Source organism: Colias croceus, chromosome 15, assembly GCF_905220415.1.
Source record: "Colias croceus chromosome 15, ilColCroc2.1".
NCBI classification, from domain to species: domain Eukaryota; kingdom Metazoa; phylum Arthropoda; class Insecta; order Lepidoptera; family Pieridae; genus Colias; species Colias croceus.
In genome coordinates, this window is record NC_059551.1 from 3,577,134 (window position 1) to 3,599,761 (window position 22,628).

General features: G+C 31.1%; 1 protein-coding gene across 1 annotated transcript in view; it reads left to right on the forward strand.

The window, feature by feature from the left end:
- The window catches only part of LOC123697952 (neuropeptide CCHamide-2 receptor-like), a 56,935-nt gene that overhangs the window by 32,197 nt on the left and 2,110 nt on the right, over positions 1-22,628 (forward strand). The window contains exons 2-7 of the mRNA XM_045644530.1: positions 4,620-4,823; positions 7,483-7,702; positions 12,048-12,211; positions 13,217-13,410; positions 17,729-17,849; positions 22,150-22,332. Of these exons, the coding sequence (XP_045500486.1) occupies positions 4,624-4,823; positions 7,483-7,702; positions 12,048-12,211; positions 13,217-13,410; positions 17,729-17,849; positions 22,150-22,332 (1,082 nt within the window). The 5' untranslated portion in view covers positions 4,620-4,623. The remainder of the gene's footprint in view (positions 1-4,619; positions 4,824-7,482; positions 7,703-12,047; positions 12,212-13,216; positions 13,411-17,728; positions 17,850-22,149; positions 22,333-22,628) is intronic.

Sequence of the window (22,628 nt, forward strand, 5' to 3'; positions counted from 1 at the left end):
AACTTTCCATACTCGGGAAATTTTTATATTATTATCACATAGTATAAAACAAAGTCGCTTTCTCTGTCCCTATGTCTGTCCCTATTTCCCTATGTATGCTTAAATCTTTAAAACTACGCCATAGATTTTGATGCGGTTTTTTAAATAGATAGAGTGATTCAAGAGGAAGGTTTTAGTAAATAATCTATTAGGTTTTAGACAAAGCGGGCGAAGCCGCGGACGGAAAGCTAGTTAAATAAAATGGTCTGAAAATATTTTTTAAGCAATAGTATTTTTTACCTTCGTCTATAAATACGCTCGATTTTGAAACTTCGACTTTCACTTTTTAGGTACAATTACGTGTTTCTTTGAACAATTAAGGAAGTTTGTGACATTTTTTCTCGTTGAATTTTATTCAAACAAGAACAAACGAAACAAATATAATAATAGAAGAAAAGAAAAATATAAAGTACTTATGTCTTATGTCTTATTTGTATAAGAAACTCTAAGATAAAAAACTGTGCAATACCTACTAAAGTTAGATTTCTAATTTTATCTAAGCCAAGATTAGCTATATTGGGTAACTCTTATCAGTACAAAGTCACTGCTACGTATTTTGAAAAAAAGTTCGCAACGCTATTCGTGTTTCTTTTAGATCTTTTACCTATGTATGACGTATGTGTCTACATTTAGTACTATTCCTATGTATTTAAAGTACTTGTAGTATACCTACTACTTCTGTTTTCATATAAGGTAGTAAGTCTACCTAATAAAGAAGTAAACATAAAATTGGTTTCTTTATACTGTTTATAAATGCATCAGATTGACCTACAATATTCATGTTACAAAAATACCAATGTGGTTTATTAATATGTGACTTCTTTAATAATTTTTTAAAACAGCTTTCCTTTTTGGCCTTCTCATTTAATATTTCCAACTATACATGGTCTATACTCACATCATCATGCAGGTAGCTATAGTCAAAAAGAGAGTTTGACAGCTGCGTATATTTATCTGACCGAGTAGTACATAAATGTTTTTGTAACAAAGTCCACTAGGTATTTACTTAATCTGATCGAGGTGGCATAGCGTTAAAATACTCGGATTAGTTATTTATGGAAACGTAATTACATTGGGGCTTAGTGCCAAAATCCAATTAATGGAAACCTAGATTGTCTTCACGTAGAGACTATTGAGACATTATTGTGTACATGACTTGCTTTTTAACATGCTTTTATTAACTTCGCCTATATACGTTTGTTTGTATGAATTCTTTAGACTCGATTTTGACCCACTTTAAACGGACAGATTTAATTCAAACTTTGTATACTTATAAAGGATCGATAACAATACAATAATTTCATTTGCTATATGCGCATTATTAAACTGATTTTTTAAGCTGTTATTTCGATATTCTCAAGTAGTTTTCTTTCAAATAAAGTCCGATGTTAAGTGTAGTTCATAATACATTTACTTTTACCTGATATGATTTTATGCATACAATATTTCTACTCGTATTAAAAGTTGTGGGAAAAGCAAACTTACGGATAGTTTGATAGTTTTATGAGTGCGGATGGGTAGTTGAACGGAGGAAGCATTAGAAAACAGAGAACTTGTTAGCCTTCGCATAATGCCTATGCTTAAACAACTACATGTTTAAGCATACATTAATCATCATTACCTAATAACAGGTCTAGTGTAATTGCTTAGAAGTTAAAGAGTAAAGCTCAAGGTATCGGGTATTTGATGAATTTCAATCTGAAATCGCCCAGATGGTCTTTAGTAATTTGTACGAAAGTTTTCCTCTTTGGGAAAGGCTAAAGCAGCAAAATCGTTTTCCTCTTTCCTTTTGAGACAAGCTAATCAAAATTTATTTAATATAAAGATTTTCAATTTAGTAAATTAAAGGTTATAAACCAGTTTCAGGAAGGAAACACTATTTTTTTTTAATAAATATAATAGGTACATATTATAGGCAAAATTATTTATTTATTTATTTTATAGGCATAATATTTTTTTTAGTAAGAAGTTAACTAGATGATAAAAACCTAAAGGATCAAATAATTGTAATCAATCGTTCAAGTACATAAGATTCAAACATTAATGTCGGTAATTATTCAATGGAGAAAACCCTTTTAAAATTATTCAAATGTAAAACATTTTGTTAGGACTGCCAATTGATTACTCAACCCTCATTCGTAACTTGATTATTTGTAACACAAATGGTATAATGTTTTTCACAAATTAATTACAAACATAGAATACGATTAATTTTAAAGAAAGAAAAATGTTTTCTTTTAGTCTTAATTTATCTTAAAAACGATGATTTCAAATAATTTCAATGTAAATGAATATAGGTATCTGTTTCAGCGTATAATACATACTATTCGTGAGACAGAAATATTCATTTTTTCCACAACATTATTTATTCTTTCCCCATTATTACACATAATGTTCATATTCTTCTCCAAAATCAACCCAAACTTCGCTCTATCTTTTCTTTACCTGGCATTGTAACGAGAGAACGAAATGACTAGGTATATTCGGAAATGTGAACCATATAACTTTTGAGATATAACCAAATAATTCGGATACACCGAAATAGCAGTTAGCATTGACACAATTGTTAAATTCAAAAGCCTCTTATCTTGAATCTAGAACTTGTCTATAATAGTTTCGAATTCATGAACTATTTTAACGGCTCCGAGCGTTCTCATAGCATAAATATTATATCTTCCAGGCGATTTGCTATTGATAAATAGCATTTTTAATTGAATGCTTCAGTTTATATGAAAAACTTTTAGAGAAATGATAGAATGAAGCTGCAATTCTGAAAATTCTATTTATTCAATATTGTGAAGAATCTCTACTTTTTAGGGTTCCGTACCCAAGTCCGACTTGTCCGGTTTTTATCAATCAATATATCTAAGTACTGGAGATATTGAATATAAGTGAAAGTTGCCAATATTATCATCGAATTTGACTAATTACTTGTGACTTAAGGAGGCTTTTAGGTCATACATGTTTGAAGGTAATCATTATTTCTTAACAACCTAGCTCTATGACATAAAATGAGTAGTCGACACTCGTCAATTTCCACGCATTTTTATGGCTCCTTCAAATAAAATCTAGATATATATAAAATGGCGTCCAGCGGTTGCTTTAATTTTAAATTGAAAGACTTTCAAGTGGTTTCCCAAACTTTTAGTGGTCATTTGGCTTTAGTAATTAATTGAAGAATCAACAAGAATTTTACGTTATAATGAATATTGTAGATTCATTGTAAATATTAGACTTGATATATAATGTCGAACACTTGTTTTTCTATCTATTTCTATCTAATGTAAATCCTACTAATATTATAAATGCGAAAGTTTGTATGGATGTATGGATGTTTGTTACTCTTTCACGTAAAAACTACTGAACCGATTACAATAAAATTTAGCACACATATAGAGGGTAACTTGGATTAACACATAGGATAGTTTTTATCCCGGAAATCCCACTGGAACTGGAACTATGCGGGTTTTCCTTTGCAAACGCGGGCGAAGCCGCGGGCGGAAATGTAGTAAATGGATAATTTTTTTACATCAATTTACATAATACAATTTACAATACACAAGTATTTTTCACTCTACTCCGCTTAAAGCAAATTAAAAACTACGTGAAATTTATACAGCTTCAAACCAGTTAGTTTATTCAACATACAGATTATAAAACACGAGGGATTTAGTATATTTTTGGAGTTCTGCCACACTGATTACATAAATATGTGCGATGAGTGGTTTAAAGTTCATAATAATGTAAGCTTCATATCAGAAGGTAACACTTGAGTTATGTTTTCGACAGCTCCATTCGTCCGTCCCTTAATGAATACGTATTATTTACGCATTGTGCCTCTCGACATTATTAAATGAGTATTTATGGACTGAATTGAGAGATTATATTATTATTTGCATCGAGAACATAAGTAACTAATGTTATGTTTTATTTAATTATTGGGTTATTTGTATTAGGTATACCATATACCTAATCGACCTTTGTCCTATAAGTACCTATGCATAATTAATTATCTTTCCACTCACGGCTTCGCCCGCGTAGTCAAAGAAAAATCCACCAAGTTTCTGTTCCCGTGGGTTCTTCGGGAAAAAACCTATCCCGAAAAACTCACGAAATTAAAAATTTGCTTCAGTAGTTGAGGCAAAGAAGAGACAAACAGACACAGTTGGTTTCGTATTTATTATATTAATTAGGATAAGAAATGTAAAATACTAAATAGTATTTGAAATAATTATATAGGTAATGAAAAGGTTTTTAGTAAGAGATTTTCATAGTTTACGATTAAATTCAGTTTGCGTACAAAAGCTTGCAATCTCAGCCTTTATAATAGATATTTACTCTATGAAACTTATAAAAGTCACAAGTATACCCGAGACAACTAATCCACCCTTCCAAATGCGGTTTGTAATATTAGTAATAGGAGCGCATCGCCAACAAACTGCTCTACAGTTTGGCGAAAATTTGTAAAAGCAAAGATTTTTATATATATCAATAAATAAATTAAAAAAAAAAAAAAAATCAGCCACTCGGAACGACGTATCAAATCCAATAAATATAATAGTAGAATATATTTGTTTCAGAGCCATGTACACTCCGTCAGCTACCAACATAACATTCCTGGAAAGCAACTTGACTGACAGCGAATACACGCCCTACAAAGATCGAGTCGAGACGTATTTGGTTCCAGTAATATTCGCTATAATATTCATAGTGGGTGTATTGGGAAATGGCACCCTTGTTATAGTATACGTACGACACAGGGGAATGAGGAATGCACCGAATACGTAAGTTTTTGTGTATGCTTTATTTCATTGTTATGGTTTATGACATAGTATAGGGTGTATAGAATACACGCCCTACAAGGATCGTGTTGAGACGTATTTGGTTCCCGTGATATTCGCTATAATATTCATAGTGGGTGTATTGGGAAATGGCACCCTTGTTATAGTATACGTGCGACACAGAGGAATGAGGAATGCACCGAATACGTAAGTTTTTGTGTAGTGTATAGATAAGCGTTTATATTTTCAAGAAGACAGTTACAGTTTTGCTAGTTAATTGTTAGGGTGCATGATTATGATCTATAAAGAATATACGCATGGAAATGGTACATATTTTATTATACTAATAAAAAGAAATTGTATTTTTGAATAGTGAAACCTATCTAGGCAATTTGCTGGGAGTTCAATTTAATTAGAATTTCAATATTTGTGTAGCTGATTTTATTATAGCCGTAGGCTGGCCTACAATTATTTTTCATAATTGTAATTGTTATAAAATCATACTGCGTTCATTTAAAAGGTACCATACACAAAAGATATGTTAACCCTAGTAGTATAAAACACAATCTAAAATATAAAACACTATCTAATATAGCCCTGTAATTGATTTGTAAGCGCTCAACCAATCCATTGTTCAGCTGTCTTTCAAATAACTAGTATTGCACGAAACGAATACCTCCAGAGAGATATGTAATTACAGAATCGTTTTAGTTTCCTAGATCAATGTACAACATAATACCTCGCTTTCTAAGACTTATCATTTCGCTTTGTCGAGCGTATTAATGAGTTATTTTTGTGAGAACTCGTATCCTGTTGAGAGAATTTTATACCAAGTATATGGAACGGATAAGAAAGGAAATGTAGAACGTGTCGATACAGATTGTGTTATTAAATTTAACTTTTCTATATTATTAAAAGTGAATGTCTGTATTCTGTATGACCTTTACAAAATTGTAAATATGCATTTGATCATGTCATTGTGATTTGTGATGATCTTAAGTAAAGTGTTGTGTATTAGCTTGCTTAGGTTTCTGGTACGACTAATCTTCAACAGTATACCACAGGCAGAGCCGGTGCATAGTTATTAAATTATAAAATTGACTTTAAAGTTTATATTCAACGTGAACAATGATATGTTCAACGTACTCAACAAATACACGTCCACGACTTCTTCTATCTCGACTAGCTAATGTTAATAAAAAAAAAATACTGATATGCTGAAATTATGAAAATTAAAGATATTTTATTACATTACAGAAGCGTTACATTTAGCACGACATTAATTTGCAAATTTCAATTACAAAGCTTAGATACGTTTGTACTCAAGTTCAATACACACTAGTTAATACTATATACATGATTTTATATGGTAAATTAATTTATTTTTAATTAAGCCACTTAAGTGTACAAGCATCATAAAGCAGTTTTGTGAGAGGCTCCTGTCAACGTAGTTAATCGGCTTATGGATAAAATTAATACCAATTAATATTATCAATTAGATCGCTGTCTAGCTCGAAATATCTTTTTCTATTTCTTATGTGATTGTATCAGTATGTCTGAGATATGTTTAGATTTGGCTCATTATAGAAATAATTAAAACTAATTAATGGAATTTTAGTAAGTAATTAAGGGAATTTTAACATTAATGAAACACTGTCTGAGGTTAAAAAGTATTTTACCCGTGGATATATTATTATAACTAAATATGATGATAGCGTTATTTTCAACAGAAATATTATACTAGTGCCACTTCCTGAGAACTAAGTTGTGCATTACTTATACATAATAGGACATACCTCTACTCTTGATGTACAGTATGTTAATGTATTTTGAGAATATATTCCTTTAAATACGCTTAGCGCTGAACTTTATTACAAAAGTTGGGTCATTTGTTAGATATTAAAAGTCAATATTAACACTGAAGCGTCCAACCCATTCATCATTCATTAAAAGAGTTTTAACACTGTTTGAATTTCTGTAATATTTCAACGGGTTACGCTTTTGTTTTTTTTTTTTTACTTCACAAAGCCATTAATTTTCATAGCATTCCTTGTTACAAATATTTTATAATCCATACTAATATTATAAATGCGAAAGTAACTCTGTCTGTCTGTCTGTTACGCTTTCCCGCTTAAACCTCTCTATCGATTTTGATGAAATTTGGCACAGAGACTCTTAGTCCCTGAGAAAGAACATAGACATACCTTTTACTGTGAAATAAGTACCACGGGCGAAGCCGGGGCGGACCGCTAGTTATCAATATATTATGAAAGGCAGGTGAATGACGTAAGGTAGGAAATAATAACGAAACCTTTAAGTCAAATAACAGTTTATTTTTTTTCAGCTTACTTTCTAAACATTATTTGTTATCAATCCTCAATTATATCATCACTAGCTTTCCGCCCGCGGCGTCGCCCGCTTTGTCTAAAACTTAAATTATATACTAAAACCTTAGTCGATAACCACTCTTCCTATTAAAAAAATACCATCAAAATCTGTTACGTAATTTTCAAGATCTAAGCATATAGACACACAGACTATGGAAAGCGACTTTGTTTTATACTTTGTAACAAATTTGTAGTGTTTTATTTATAAAATTTGTCACAATGCAATGTTATCAAAACATTTATGTACATTCGCTCTATATTACACATTTTTACAGGTACATATTCTCTCTAGCCCTTGCCGATCTGCTGGTGATCCTCATCTGTGTGCCCTTCGTATCCACGATATACACCCTGGAGTCGTGGCCGTGGGGTGAAGTGATTTGTCGACTATCAGAAACGGGCAAGGACATCAGTATTGGTGTATCCGTTTTCACGTTAACGGCATTGTCGGCGGAGCGGTATTGCGCTATTGTGAATCCGTTTCGGAAGCTGCAAGTAAGTAATTTAGTATGAAATTGTATAGTTATGGTACTTATATAGTGATATAATAGGTTATGATTAGTAATATTGCTTAGAAGTGCGACCAAATAATAATTTATTATCTCTTTTTTTTCTAATAATAATTTATTATTCGAATTTTCTTTATTATCTCTTAGTTATAGTCTTTGTTCACATACGTATATTATTTCACTATCTATTAGTGTACCTTTTTACCCGACTACGGCAAAGCAAAAGGAGGGTTATGATTTTGACAGGCTATGTATGTATGTATGTATGTATGTATGTATGTATGTATGTATGTTCATCTGTTCCCTCGTAACGTCTAAACTACTTATCAGAATTTGACAAATGACATATCATTAGAAGCGTCTTAATTGTCCGCTGGTTATAGGCTATATGGGGTTTCACAAAATCGAATGTGGCGTCCTCTATTGGACAAAACATACAAAGTAAAAAAATAAAGTTAAGATAAATATCCCGTGTTTAGTATCATTTGAAAGCGCTTTCCTTGTACATTTTGAATATATATATATTACTAGCATTTGCTCGTGACTTTACCTGTATTCATGGGCTGATTGCATATAATTCACATCTTTTCGTCCATAGCTTCTTTATTAGTTCATCAGTTTAACTTTTGTTGATATTATGCCCCCAAATACACTTTAACACCAAAATAGTACAAATAATATACAGTGAAAAAACTAAAACCCAACTACGACAATAACCGGCGCTGAAAAAGTATAAAACAAGATTTCAGAATACTGAACTGAACAAAGTTGCTAATGTAGTTGCAAGTAAATGGACACAGTAGACTCTACCAAGATGCCTTCGTTGTAAATTGACAATAATGTCATACAATACTATTCTGAAGTATGCAATATTCCACTATGTAAAGATAAATTTTCATGTTTGGAAAGGCGTAGTCACACGTTGTTGAAGTGCTACGGTAGATAGGTATATTATGTAACGTGTGACTACGCCTTTCCAAACATGAAAATTTATCTTTACATAGTGGAATATTGCATACTTCAGAATAGTATTGTATGACATTATTGTCAATTTACAACGAAGGCATCTTGGTAGAGTCTACTGTGTCCATTTACTTGCAACTACATTAGCAACTTTGTTCAGTTCAGTATTCTGAAATCTTGTTTTATACTTTTTCAGCGCCGGTTATTGTCGTAGTTGGGTTTTAGTTTTTTCACTGTATATTATAATTGACGTAGTATTCATTAATTTCGAAAATTGCATCACTAACTGAAAGATACCTTATTATAAATAGATAAATAAATAATATTAAATTAGTTTATTAACTAAAAACTAAAACTGTAGCAGCAAATAATGTAATACAACATTCTAATATATTACGACTATTCTTTCTGCTTGGCTAATTAAACTAAACAAAAAATACATATTCCAATAATTGCACGTATAATAAAATGGTTCTTTTTATCTTACTGTGTAAATGTACCAAAAAACTTCTTGCAAACATTTTATCACTATTCGCAGGACCATTTATGAGGTAAAATAACTTTTCCAGAACGATTTTCTGGATTTATGTTTCAGCACTTTTATTTTTAGATTCTAGAAAAATTTTCAAGCCGATTAGGTTGTCTAGTTCTATCTGTAGAAGTACCTACTATTAGGCGAATTGAAGTGACATACTAGTTTTAAAGTCGAAAGTTAGATCTCGAATCACTTCGGTAAAGTTGTAAGATGTTTGACGTTCACATCTTTACTTCGAGAACAAAATTCTGAGTCTTTATTTCGCTTTGAATGCAAAGAAATTTTGATAAAATTGTAAAAGCGTAGAGGTATTTTGTGTTATATGGGAATGTTCATTGATTTTCGAGTGTTTAATTTATAATCCACATTTAAACCTGAAAAATAATTTACAAATTCAAAATAAAACAGTGCGTGTTCGTTTCAGTAAATCACGACAACTTGTTTTGGATTTCAAAATACAAACATTTTATGAGGATTTAAATAAATCCAATTAAACATAAGTAGGTAATCAAATATTCCTCGATTGATTCGTACCTATATTCGTTTGGACATTTAAAACAAAGCGTGGGTTGTTCACAACTCTAATGCTTAATAAGAAACCATATAATCTTTGATAGAGTCTTTATAAAGGCGTATAATAGTTCAATAATGAGAACAGCTTGCATGTTGCGATATCATTAGACCAGTAATAGTCCTCATTTTCCCAAATTCTATTACGGGAATAATTTCTCTATGTCAGAGAAAATGTGTTCGAAGCATCTATTTATTGTAATTGTTGGGAAAGTCGTTGCCATTGTCTTCTTTTGGGAGCAAAAAAACCACTAAACTAATGATGGTAATGTGTGGAATATAACACACTGTTGATGTAAGATTAGAATTTAACTTGATCGAAGAATCGTAGAATCTTGTTTTTTTGTACGCGCTAATCTGTGGAACTACTGGTCCGATTTGAAAAATTCTTTCGGTGTTAGATGAAAAACAACGCGAACAAAAATATTATTGTTAAAGCAGTACACGTTCCGTTTCCGTTCGTTATTTTCATTCCTTTCAATTGAAAAATCTTTCTTATAAATGACTTTAAATGCAATAACTTTGTCTAAATAAAATTATCAAGTTTGTTAGTAAAATATGATAAATTTTAAAGAAGTTGCTAGTAAAGTAAAGAAGTTACAACCTCCAGGGGATACATCTTTGTCCTGTTATATGAAATACTATTTGTGTTTCATTTTATTCGTTTCTTGTTGTAACAAGGTTTAGTATTCGGTACTATAGGGAACTTATCTAAGAATAATAAAACCGTCGGATAAAAATCTTTGAATATAAACGAAATAAATACAGAACCTTATGGCAGTCTGAACCAATTTATTTTAATTCAATATACTTATTATTTCACTAAAATTAATATTTCACAATATTCAGCAATAACTCTGTCCGTATTTTGTTTTAAGAACCCTTATAATATTAGGATAGAAGGATATCTCAAAATAATATGTATTATGATTTTTTAAATTATATCTTTAATATATATAAATCTCGTGTCACAATGTTTGTCCTCAATGGACTCCTAAACCACTTAACCGATTATAATAAAATTCGCACACCATGTGCAGTTCGATCCAACTTGAGAGATAGGATAGTTTAAACATGCCAACCAACCACGCCAACCACGGGCGAAGCCGGGGCGGACCACTAGTTATAATATAGAATAACATGAATTAAATACAGTAAAGTACTTTGTTTACTAGATAAAATAAATCACATATTTACGCCTTAATGTTGTTATGGTCAGTCACACTTTGTCCTTTACTATTATATATGCTGTGTCCTAGTTTTTGTTTGTTTTCACAAAAAAAAACCTTGTTATTATGTAGCTGTTCACAAATTGCGTTGCTTAGTTTAGAATCCCACAAGAAAATTACAAATTGTGTAGGATTTATTATTTCAAGTTTAGTTTCAGGAGTTGTGGAATACTAAATAGTGTAGAATCTAATTGCTTAAATATGTTAGTGTTCGGCTACTGGAGTAATTTCAATTTTCATTAATATGCATAATGTTTTGTATTACTACCCACTATATCAATTAATTTACTCAGTTTAGATCATAGAGGAGAGTAATAGGTTATGGGTTAGATGTAGTAAGTATATTAAGTAGTACAAATGAAACATATTTCATTCCTCATGCTCGAATGATATAAAATTCATTTCGGTTACTTGAACGGTCTCTAATAAAGAGCTTGGCTGCGAAAAAGTCATCATATTGGTACTTTGTCATATTTATTAAGAAAGCCTTTTGTCAGCACGTTGCATATCTACAATATTAAGCTTAAATAAAAATAAAACCACAAATTTAAATATACTTTTAATTCATCACAGTTCATTCTTTAACTCGAAAAAGAAATGAAACGTTTTTAAAAACTGTTTTCTCACTGAAAACTGGTTTGAACCGTCGCGTCGTGACTCGTGATAAACAATCTTGAATGAAAGTCGCTGGATGTTATCAAATATTCAAGCTTCATCTTTCACTCTTCAGTTTTTTTCATTCAAATCGTTGCAGTGGTTTAGACAAGACTTAGTGAAGACGAGACAGACAAACAAGCAAAGTTATTTTCGTATTTATTAGTTATTTAGAATTTATAATAATATAGTAGAGATATATCAAATAACAACACAGATTTCTTGCTTGTACATTTGGATTTGTTATTACGTTTAAACTGTACTAAATTATTTGACCACGTTTGAAAAATATATCGAGCTACATATTTTATTTTTGTTTTATGTCTATATCTTTGTCACGAAAAGCGACTACTAGGTACTAATTCATACATTTGTTACAGTTAAGAAAACTTCCATTAGTCTGCGCAACATTTATCTGGGGTGCTGCTCTTATATTCGCGGCCCCTGCTGCCATGTTCTCCAACACAATAACAGCACAAATACATAATAATGTGACCATTTTGTACTGTTCCCCGTATCCATTGGAATGGAAAAATTATCCCAAGTAAGTGATATGTCCCAGATATGTTACGGTTACAGTTTATTTTTATATTTTTATTCGCGTAGATTGTATTTACATGCGTTGTGTAGTTTGTTATGTTGTTTGTGTTGAGATTATATAATATAACGTTAGGAATAACTATGATAATTAAAGCCGTAACTCAATGACAAATCTCTTGAATTATAGCAGTTTTCTCAAATAGACCAATTATTCTCTTTATTAATGGTATACAATATTTATTTATTCATGAAAGTTCACTGTTAGCGGATTTCAAGTTCAGTCTAGTTTTCCGGCGCGGAAACTCCATGAATGTAATTTTATTAGAATCTATCCATAAACAATATGATGGAGCAGTAAATGTAGGTATATAAATTAATAGTGTTCTCATGTTGGTTCATTATGCTTATAGCATCTTGCTTCGTTTTATGTTACTACATCCAAAATGGTAATATTCTAAAGAAAGTGTAGTAGATACTACTTAACTATAATAAAACATTAAGGTTTTATTTATTTTGATAAATAAATTTAATTTCTACGACTTTATTACAAACATATGTAAAACAAAATAGAGATAACTGAAGACTTACGCCATTAAAAATAACATATTCACAAAATTACGACCGCTTCTTAAAATTTAACGCCTACTCTAAGTATCGCGCACATATTCCCATAAACAATTATACTATCGAGCAGACGCTAATACTTAAAAATGATAAAAAAATGATTTTATTTATATGAACCAATCACAATTTATTTTGTGATTGCTAGATATGCAACTGTCCTAAAATTGTATACCTACTTTTAAATCTTTGTAAATATAATATGAAACTTATTAAAATCAGAGCTGTGTTATATAGACATAGCAGTTCCCATTTTCGCCAGAGAGAGAACTCTCGCATTTGGTGTATTCTCCATGCTTATTTAATTCACCTTAAATATTATGCTTTTGGCAAAATATATCCTAACAAAAATTCTTGTTTTTTTCTCTACCACTACACATCTTTCCAGATGGATGACACTCGCAAAAGCGATAATATACTACGCGCTACCGCTGCTTGTGATATCGTTTTTCTATTCGCTGATGGCCCGCCGGTTACTCGCGAGCACGCGGGAGATGCCCGGCGCGTTGCATGCGGGACAGGGCGAAGCGCAGGCGAAGGCGAGGAAGTCTGTAGCGTGTATGGTGCTTATATTTGTTATTGGTGAGTTAATTGTATAATAGGTTTATCATTGTGAGTTCCTATATTCGTTAAAAGCTCGCCGGTAACTTGTGAGAACGCGGGAGATGCCCGGCGCGTTACACGCGGGACAGGGCGAAGCGCAGGCGAAGGCGAGGAAGTCTGTAGCGTGTATGGTGCTTATTTTTGTTATTGGTGAGTTAATTGTATAATAGCTTAAGGGGAGGCTCGCTATCATATATTTCTGGCACTGAGAGACCGGTTAGACCGCTACGCGGTGCTAGACGCTAACACAGCTGTAATAATCGCGTGCGTTCTTTGATGGCGTTCGAGCTCGAAAGTAAATATAATATCGAAACTAAACTAATCCCAAGATATTTTTTCTATATACTAAGTATAGAAAAAATATCTTGGGATTGGACAGTAAACTATATTTTCTTACTGTAAACATTTATTTTAGACATAAAGTCCAAGTAAATATTTAAAAAATGTAATAATGCTTAAAAAAGGCATAATTTTTCTATTCTGTAAAGGCTCGTAGGTTACTCGCGAGCACGCGGTAGATGATAATTTTATGTTTATATTTTTTTCTAATAACATGTGCTTGTGAGAATGTACGTAGCATTAACAGTTTGGTAGATTTCATTTATTCTCTTATTCAGTTCTCACCACATTGAATGGATAATAATCTTCATAAATTACAAATATCAATCCTCATAGTATATGAATAACAACTGTCACAGAAGCAATATTCCCTGTTCGTTGATGATAAGAACATGTTAAAGTACTTTGAAATTTTGAGCCCAAATGTTCACTGAAACTCACTCGTCTAAATAATTAATTGTGACTAAAATAATTAAAGTGTGATTTGACAACTATTAATAGTAATATTTATAAGTAATGTTTATTTTGAAGATACAAATTAAACAAGTGAAAAAATTGGAACTTGCGTCTTCTGTATGAATGTTATAAAACTAAACTATCAAATATTTTGTACATATTTAAAGTTCCTATTTTAATTTCCTATTTCTTAAAACACCAAATATCAAAACATCAAACTTAAAATTATTATCTTACGAAATTAGGTTCGGAATAAATAATCTCTCGCGACTAAATGTAGCTTAAGGCCGTGTACGCGGTCCGTGCGCTGTTTGGCTCAAATATGTGATTTTTCAAACAAGATTGTCCATCAACCACTTATCTTACAAACATATGAATTACTAATAATTTTAGGAAATTTTATTGTCTATATAGTTAATTAAGAGTTTTTTTCAATTAATACAGTATTTGTGAATACCATCAAGATAACTGAGCCGATGATTACTTGATTTCGCTTTTAGTGTCAATTTCGAAGCTAAAAATATCTGAAATCGCTGACAGATCTAACACACAATTTTTTTTAACTAACTGCAAAAATCCTTATTAAAATAGTTAGTTAAAAGATTTTTTTATTTTGGACTCCTAACTTACGAAATTAAAATCCGAACAATGTGAATTTTTTTAGAAATTATAGTCGACAAAATGATTATTTTCACCAAGATATTTGACTTAGTTTAATATAATTTTTACATATTGCAATAAAAGAACGTCTTACTTATAAGATAAAATTTAAAAAATCAACTAAGGTACCTCTATTATTTTTCTACAATTTTTTTTAAAGTACTATAAAACACTGCGCGCGACCCGATTAAAATCAGTCGGCAGCGAGCCTTTCCAGAGAGAGGACATGTTGCTCGGCGCTCTCCTGTGGACCTATGCTGTTCATAGTAAAAGGATAGCGCAAGCCGCGATCTATCGTAATAGATCGCGGAGATTTTGACTTGCGTTAAATTGAATAAGCCCTCTTAATAATCAATCAAGTTCAGGCTTTCTGTCATCTTAAAATTATGAACCTAATAAATTGAATAAACATAACATTTACACAATTTTGTAATATATCTGTAATTTTATAAGTATATATACTTAATTAAACTTTTATGAATAGGATCCATACTGATTTATTTTCAGTTTTTTTACGGATTGTATAGAGATTAATATCACGTAAAAGTCATCTAGAAAAAGGATATCCAGTTATTAGAACTTTTACAATAAAGAAATAAAAAAAAAACTTGATTTCTACGAAGTGTTTGTAAGGTTTGACGACCACGCACATTTTCACAGACTAATTGAATATTTATAGAAAAAATAGTTCAAAACTCCTAAAAGGTTTTCAATATCCCTTCAAACATAGGATTATCGCAAAAACTATTTGGTGCGATGTAAATAAATATTTCTTTTTACTCACATAATTATTTAATCTTCCCGCGGCTTTATTACTATGAAAAACCAATTATGATCATACAATAGGTAGTGTTTAATCCATTGTAGGTATTAGGTATTCCGTAGACAAAGGGAACCTAGCTCAAACCACTATTCTCCATAGATTGGTAGTTTTAACAATAGGCCAGGGTTTTTGGGATTATATGGAAGTTCGATTAACCTTTTTGTATATAAAAATTAAAAGATATATGGTACATAATCGAGTAGGTGTTGTCGTGATTTAGTAGATTAGTTCTGTTCCTACTTTGAATTTAATTATTTGGGAAAACTCTACATCATACAAACATCTATTCAAACCTAATATTTTTAATTTGTTTAAGTATACATTTTCTATATTATATTTAGTAGTATTATACTATTATTATTATATTATAAAAGTAGAGTAAGTAACTCTTTACTCTACCAAAAAAAAAACTGAATAATATGTTATCGGATGACGTATCTGATCGAAATTAAAATTATCCTTGAGTTACTACTAATATAATATTACATGATAAGCTTTGCCCGCGACTTCGCGTAGGAGTCGATAAAACGCGGAAATTCCCGCGTAATTTTCAACATTTCATCTATGCTCCACTTCTATTGAACGAAGCGTAAAGTTATATAGCTAAAGCCTGTGGCTAAAGCCTTCCTCGATAAATGGGCTATTCAGTACTTCAATAATTTTATATTTCATACCGGCAGTTGTAAACTGCTTCGGCCAAAGAAATAAAAATCTTTTCAGTTTCGAACAACATATTTTTTACATTTCTTCAAATTACATTAATCATTTGAAGCATCGTGCATTGAGATTGAGATTATCGAAAATAAACTTTCCATGTCGTGGAATCGAAGTAGCCAAAAATAATCACTATTGATTTTTCATTCTTCCAATACAATCAAAACAAATCTTTATAAGCAGTTCGATTTTTTTAAAATAAATAAAGGAATGTTTCTTGGCTGCCAAATTTGCAATCTCCAGTATCTAAAGTACTTTTTTTCCCGTACATTTCCAACATACATACAATATGTATACATGACGTATGTATGTATGTAGGTTTGTGCTGTTTGTGCACGTTGCACTAATGTCCCCAAGCCTTTGCCCTGCCCTTTAAGGAAACATTAATCAATATCTCATCGCCGCTAAGTAAACATAATCACTCAATGTTGTTTAAACATAAGTAACACTGCACTCAAAGTGAATTGAAAGAAATTAGCAGCTTGACTGTATATGGGTAAAACATATTGAACTTTTATAATTTACAGTTACCTTTTAGCAGACCTTGTAATTTTCCTGGATTCGCATTTGTCACCTTATTATGAAAAATGTGAAAGTTTTTGAAAGTGGGATGGCTATATAAAATGTTTGGTGCTCTTACGTTTTACGTCTAAAATTAAAAATAGTAGATCAGATCTGAAATAAATTTGGCCCAGAAAAAGATTACTGTATTGAATAAAGGCTTTTTATCAGGATACTATAGATGGAAAGACTATCAGTTGTGTGATTATTCCAGTACAACAAAGCGTTTGTAATGAAAAGAGAGATGTAGTCATGTAGATTCACATATATTATATCCATTAAGTTATTATTATACCGCCAAAGTTAAACCAATCATAATATTACATTAAATTTGATAAACTGAAAATTGAAAATACTAATAATTTTCGATTCAAGCATTTTTCATTAAAACTACAATAATAGATAACAATTTGAGTTGAAAACCAAATTAAATGTTATCATTATTTAAGAAAATTAAATCCGAAAGCTCCGGAAACGCCCACGAATCCAAGAATTTTTTTGAATGCTCCTTATTATTCGCTGTTTGACATATTAAATTGAACAAATTGAATTTTTAATTTAACTTGATTTTATTTCATTACGTGTTTTGAATAGATTAAAAATAGCAATAATAACAATATTTTAACAATGCTGTGTATCGACACTTACTAAATGTTACTTGTAAATTCGATACTAGAATGTCTTACAGTACCATACCATACGTAGTATATTTTAAGAATAATTAATTATTTTTTCTTGTTTCAGTATTTTTCATATGCTTCCTACCCTACCATGCTCTGGAGATGTGGTTCTATCTCTCACCAACCGCTCAAACTGACTACAACGATTGGATCCACGCTCTCAGAATAATGGGATTCTGTTTAAGGTAACGTTCGAAAAACTGAGAAAGTTTATATTAGTATGATGAAGGATATTTCCTAAGTAATTTACATTTTAACTCGACTCAAAAGTTTGATGCTCTTTTGGAAAAGTTGGAACGCTCATTATGAGAGCTTATTTTGTAGAGCCCCTTGATTTAATGTGGAGAATGTTTATAATATCCTAACTATAACAATGTGTATTTGTATGAATTTTGATATTAGTAATAGCTTTGTTAAATAACCAGAATGATTAAAATATGGAAAAAAATCTGTCGATATATTTTCTGCTGCGTAAAACACTATTTTTTTATTTTTTATTAACAAATTATACTAAATCTAACATTCTTTAAACTAAAGCATTAATGGCTGCTGTACACGGGTAAAGTAAACGGTATAATGAAATAGCATACTACTCTACCAGTTTTCAGTACTCAGTTTTAGTAGAAATTTTAGTACTCTAACAATAGTGTCTACATTAGTATAATATAGGATAGTTGGTACTCTACCGCTCTACTGTACCGTTTACTCTACCCGTGTACAGCGGCCATAAGACTGATTGCGAAAGTATTTAATTACATTCACGGGTGAATCTGTATGCGGAAATGATAAAGCCCAAACAAAACAAATTTAACAGAAAGTTTTCCCCATAAAATTAAAGGAGATCTCAGAGGTCTCACCACGGAAAGTTGAAATAATTTTCACGGTTAAACTCCTCCTGTTATCCTTAACACTTTGTTCGTCATATTTGACGGAGAATAAAATTATAATTAAAATTTATTTCGAAGCTTTACCCAAAATAAACCCATGAACATATTAACGATAAACGCAGTCCTATTTTATTTAACATTATGTTTATTCCTAATGCTTACGCAAATGACAATGACGCACTTGTATTTCAAGTAGTTCAGCTGAATTTAGTCCATTCTAATTCACAATGCTAATTACTTTAATATTATAAGTGCGAAAATCTGTCTAATATGCTTTTAAAACTAAATAGAACATATAAATACCGGTTATCAATATTATTAGAGTTTGCGATTCTTTTTAATGTAGGTAAACTGAACAAATTTTTATTTCATTTTATTCTTTTGTTTTATCGTATGTTAACTTTGATTTTTAACCGACTCCAAAAAAGAGGAATCTCAATTCGGTCGGTATATTTTTTTATCTTTGGTAATAATTAATGTCTGCAATATTTTTAATTGGCAAAAAAAAAACTTTAAGCAAAGTTTAGCAAAGTTAGTGAGGAAAAATTATTGCAACGTTATGGCTCAGTCAATTATTTGTGTGTGGTTAGATTGAACCAATATGCGGAATCCGATCGGGGTTTGGTTAAATGGGAGATAAAAGTAAATTGAATAGCGCCTGTTTGAACAACCTGCTGCTATTACTTAACCGGAATGTTCAATAAAACCTTTTAGTTTTAGTTCAATATCTATTGCAAAAATAGTTATCAATTTTATAGTCTGAAAAATTAAAGTAATTTTAAATAACTTTGAGATAGATAGGCGATATTTTTTTATGTATTTTGTTTTAAAATGTGTTTAAGTATTTTTTATAAGTAACAGAAAAATAATTTCATACGATACCATTGATGTTAATTTCACGTTTTATATTCTTTTACATGAATAATTATCGATTGATTTGATAATATAACTGTGAAGGTATTTTTAAATAATGGCGTCGCAAGTTAGACAAAATACACATCTTTTCATTACCCGGTGACATGAAAAGAAAAATATATAAATCACAGTTCACGTAAAATGTCCGAATAGAATCTAACGAGCCAGAAAAATTTAATCTTATTGTATATAGACTTTACAATCTTTCGACGACGAAATCAATTCTTGGTATCGAAGTTATTCCGTTATTCTTACTGGAGTTAAATTAAATTTAGATTCCAACACTTTTTCATTTTCATCACTAAGAAGCCTCGTTCTAGGTAAGATGGGTTAAGTAGGATATTGACTAACAAAGATCAAACCTTCAAAGACATTGCATTGAAAATTTGCGAAGATTCAACTAAGATATTTGTGTATTATTGAAATGTAGACAGTAACTAGCTTTCCGCCGGGATAAAACCTATCCTATGTGTTAATCGAAGTTACCCTATATATGTGTGCTTAATTTCATTGTAATCGGTTCAGTAGTATTTGCGTGAAAGAGTAACAAACACACACACACATCCTCACAAACTTTCGCATTTATATAATATTAGTAGGATGCGTTATTATTTTAAAGAGGCTCATCAATTATTCTTATAGGTCATGTTATTCTAAAAAATATCTAGGACATTACCACAACTGTGGTTAAACCCTATTACGAATATAGATAAAATTAGAACTAATAACGCATGTTATAAAAACGACAAGATAAGTTCGAACCAATGATATTTTATGTATAGATACGTTATATACTCACAATCTTACTCACAATATATCCAAAAAAAATGCTTCATATGCAGTGTCAGGCACACACAAATACAAGTTTCATTTTACTTAATTTATTACATTGACAGACTGTATAAGAGAGATGGCTTTATTAAAATGATATAAACAAAAAAGACAAAGATAGTTTGTCACTTCCGCGCAGGTGTAAGCAAAAGTCATAAGAATTCACCAATTAAATATAAATAAACAAATAGTTGCCATGGCAATTGGCATAGACTAACGACACAGAAGGTTCAATGTTATAGATGTTTCGTTTCCTGCACACGTAAACAAATGTGACAATTTCATTTACTATTTAATTATTATTATGAAGTTTTATTAAAATGAAAAATACTTTTTTGGAGATATAACTGTATTAAGCATTTATTACTAGCTGTGGTGTTCGTTTTCGGTCATCATCATTTCACCCGATAAACACCCACTGCTGAGCATAGTCCTCCTTATATAACTCCATACGGACCGATCTTACGCTATTCGTTTTAAGGCAGTTCCCGGAACCCGTACAAGGTCATCACTCCAACTTGTAGGATATAATAATAGTGGTGCCTAGATGAAAAAAAGTATGAAATAAAAGAAAGGATGAAGTATAAGCCTTTTTTATCTAAAACACAAATAAAATTTATGTTCAATAGCTAATTACAGAAAAGCAAATAGCATATTTCGTCAGTAGCGATAATCTTTTCTTTAATATATACGTATATTCAACATCATTTTTGCAAACAAACATTTTTGCCATCACGATTTCATTGTATATACTTAATAAATAGATATATTTGTTAATTACATGCACTGTGTGGATTTAAATATAAAAATAATCAAGTATTTACCCAAATCGAAATTAATAAAATAACCGTTCTATTTTCAATAATCGTATCTACATGATAATCTTTGAACACAGTGTGCGCTAGCTTTGTCACACTAGTGATTGAAACAGTGTTTTATCCCTTTCATTATTTCAATACAAGTGTCAAGCAAGTGTCATTCATTAATAATTGCAAATTGTTATTTTTGCTCTAAAATTATAATATTTTAATACATTTACCTGTGATATGATATCCCTCTATCTTTCTATATTTTATTATCGTAATTTGTGCACTTTCTGAACACACAAGAAGGCATTATTGATAATTTTAACGTTTATATCAGCATGTACGTTCGCTGTCACAAGTCACAATCTGACTGATTCCACTGGTCCCAATTAGGACCAATTCACGGTTTACGTTTTGGTGCGTTGGTAACGTATCTTAAGGTATCTACCTCTTGTTTCTATATATAATATCATTGGTTCGAACACTAATAATTAATTGACCTAAATATTTATCAATTTCCTCATCAACGATACTATTTTGAGAAAAAAATAAAAACAATATTTTTTACGTTGTCTGCAAAATTATGTAATACAGGTTTCAGTTATCTACATATACCCAGAGGGTACGTGTAAAAGCCTACAATTTCCACAGCTGCTGACGCCCTTGAAAATTGTATGTTTTACCATATATTATACACATTTGAAAACGGCTCTGTAAGCATTCTCCATATTGCTGGTATTTCCCTTACTTACATAAACATTAATTTCCATGCATATAGTGTATACTGATATAATAATATGTTAGTTATACTCAAATCTGACTAACAACCATTTAACTTGCCTTCGTGGCCTATGGGCCAGCTGCCTAGTAAGTATGCCCAGCGATTTTAAAATACAATTTCAAACCTTCCTATTCATATAAACATTTATAAACAGTCACTTTTTGAAACTATCCGATTTGCACCTTCTAATTCTAAAATAATGAAGGTGAATAAATCATTTTCATTTTTTACACCAACCGTTCCAAAAACATAGGATTTCTTCCAGCTTCCTCAACTCCTGCGTGAATCCAGTCGCATTGTACTGCGTTAGTGGCGTCTTCAGACAGCACTTTAATCGGTACCTCTGCTGCCAACGCACAGCATTACACCCCACTTGTAGTTCCCGGTTGTCGAGGACTGCGGTGTGTGAAACGTCCTTTAGGAGTACGCAGCGGTTGCGGTGTAATAGGTAAGATAGAGGGCAATGTAAAAGAGTAGTATGTAGTAATGTATACTGAGTATAGACTCAGAGTGGAGAATTAGTAATGTAGTAGGAATGTAGCATATGAGATATAGTAAAGGGTTATTTAATGTTTAGTAGCTACTAAATGTGGCTGCCCCACATTCTCTTGATTTATTTCGGACTAAAATCGCTTGGTACTAAAATTTTGCATTATGTAGGTATATGAAAATAGAGTGGTCATATTTTTTAATACGTAAACGATCGAGAAGAATTTATAGGTGGCAACAAAATCCACTAGTTTA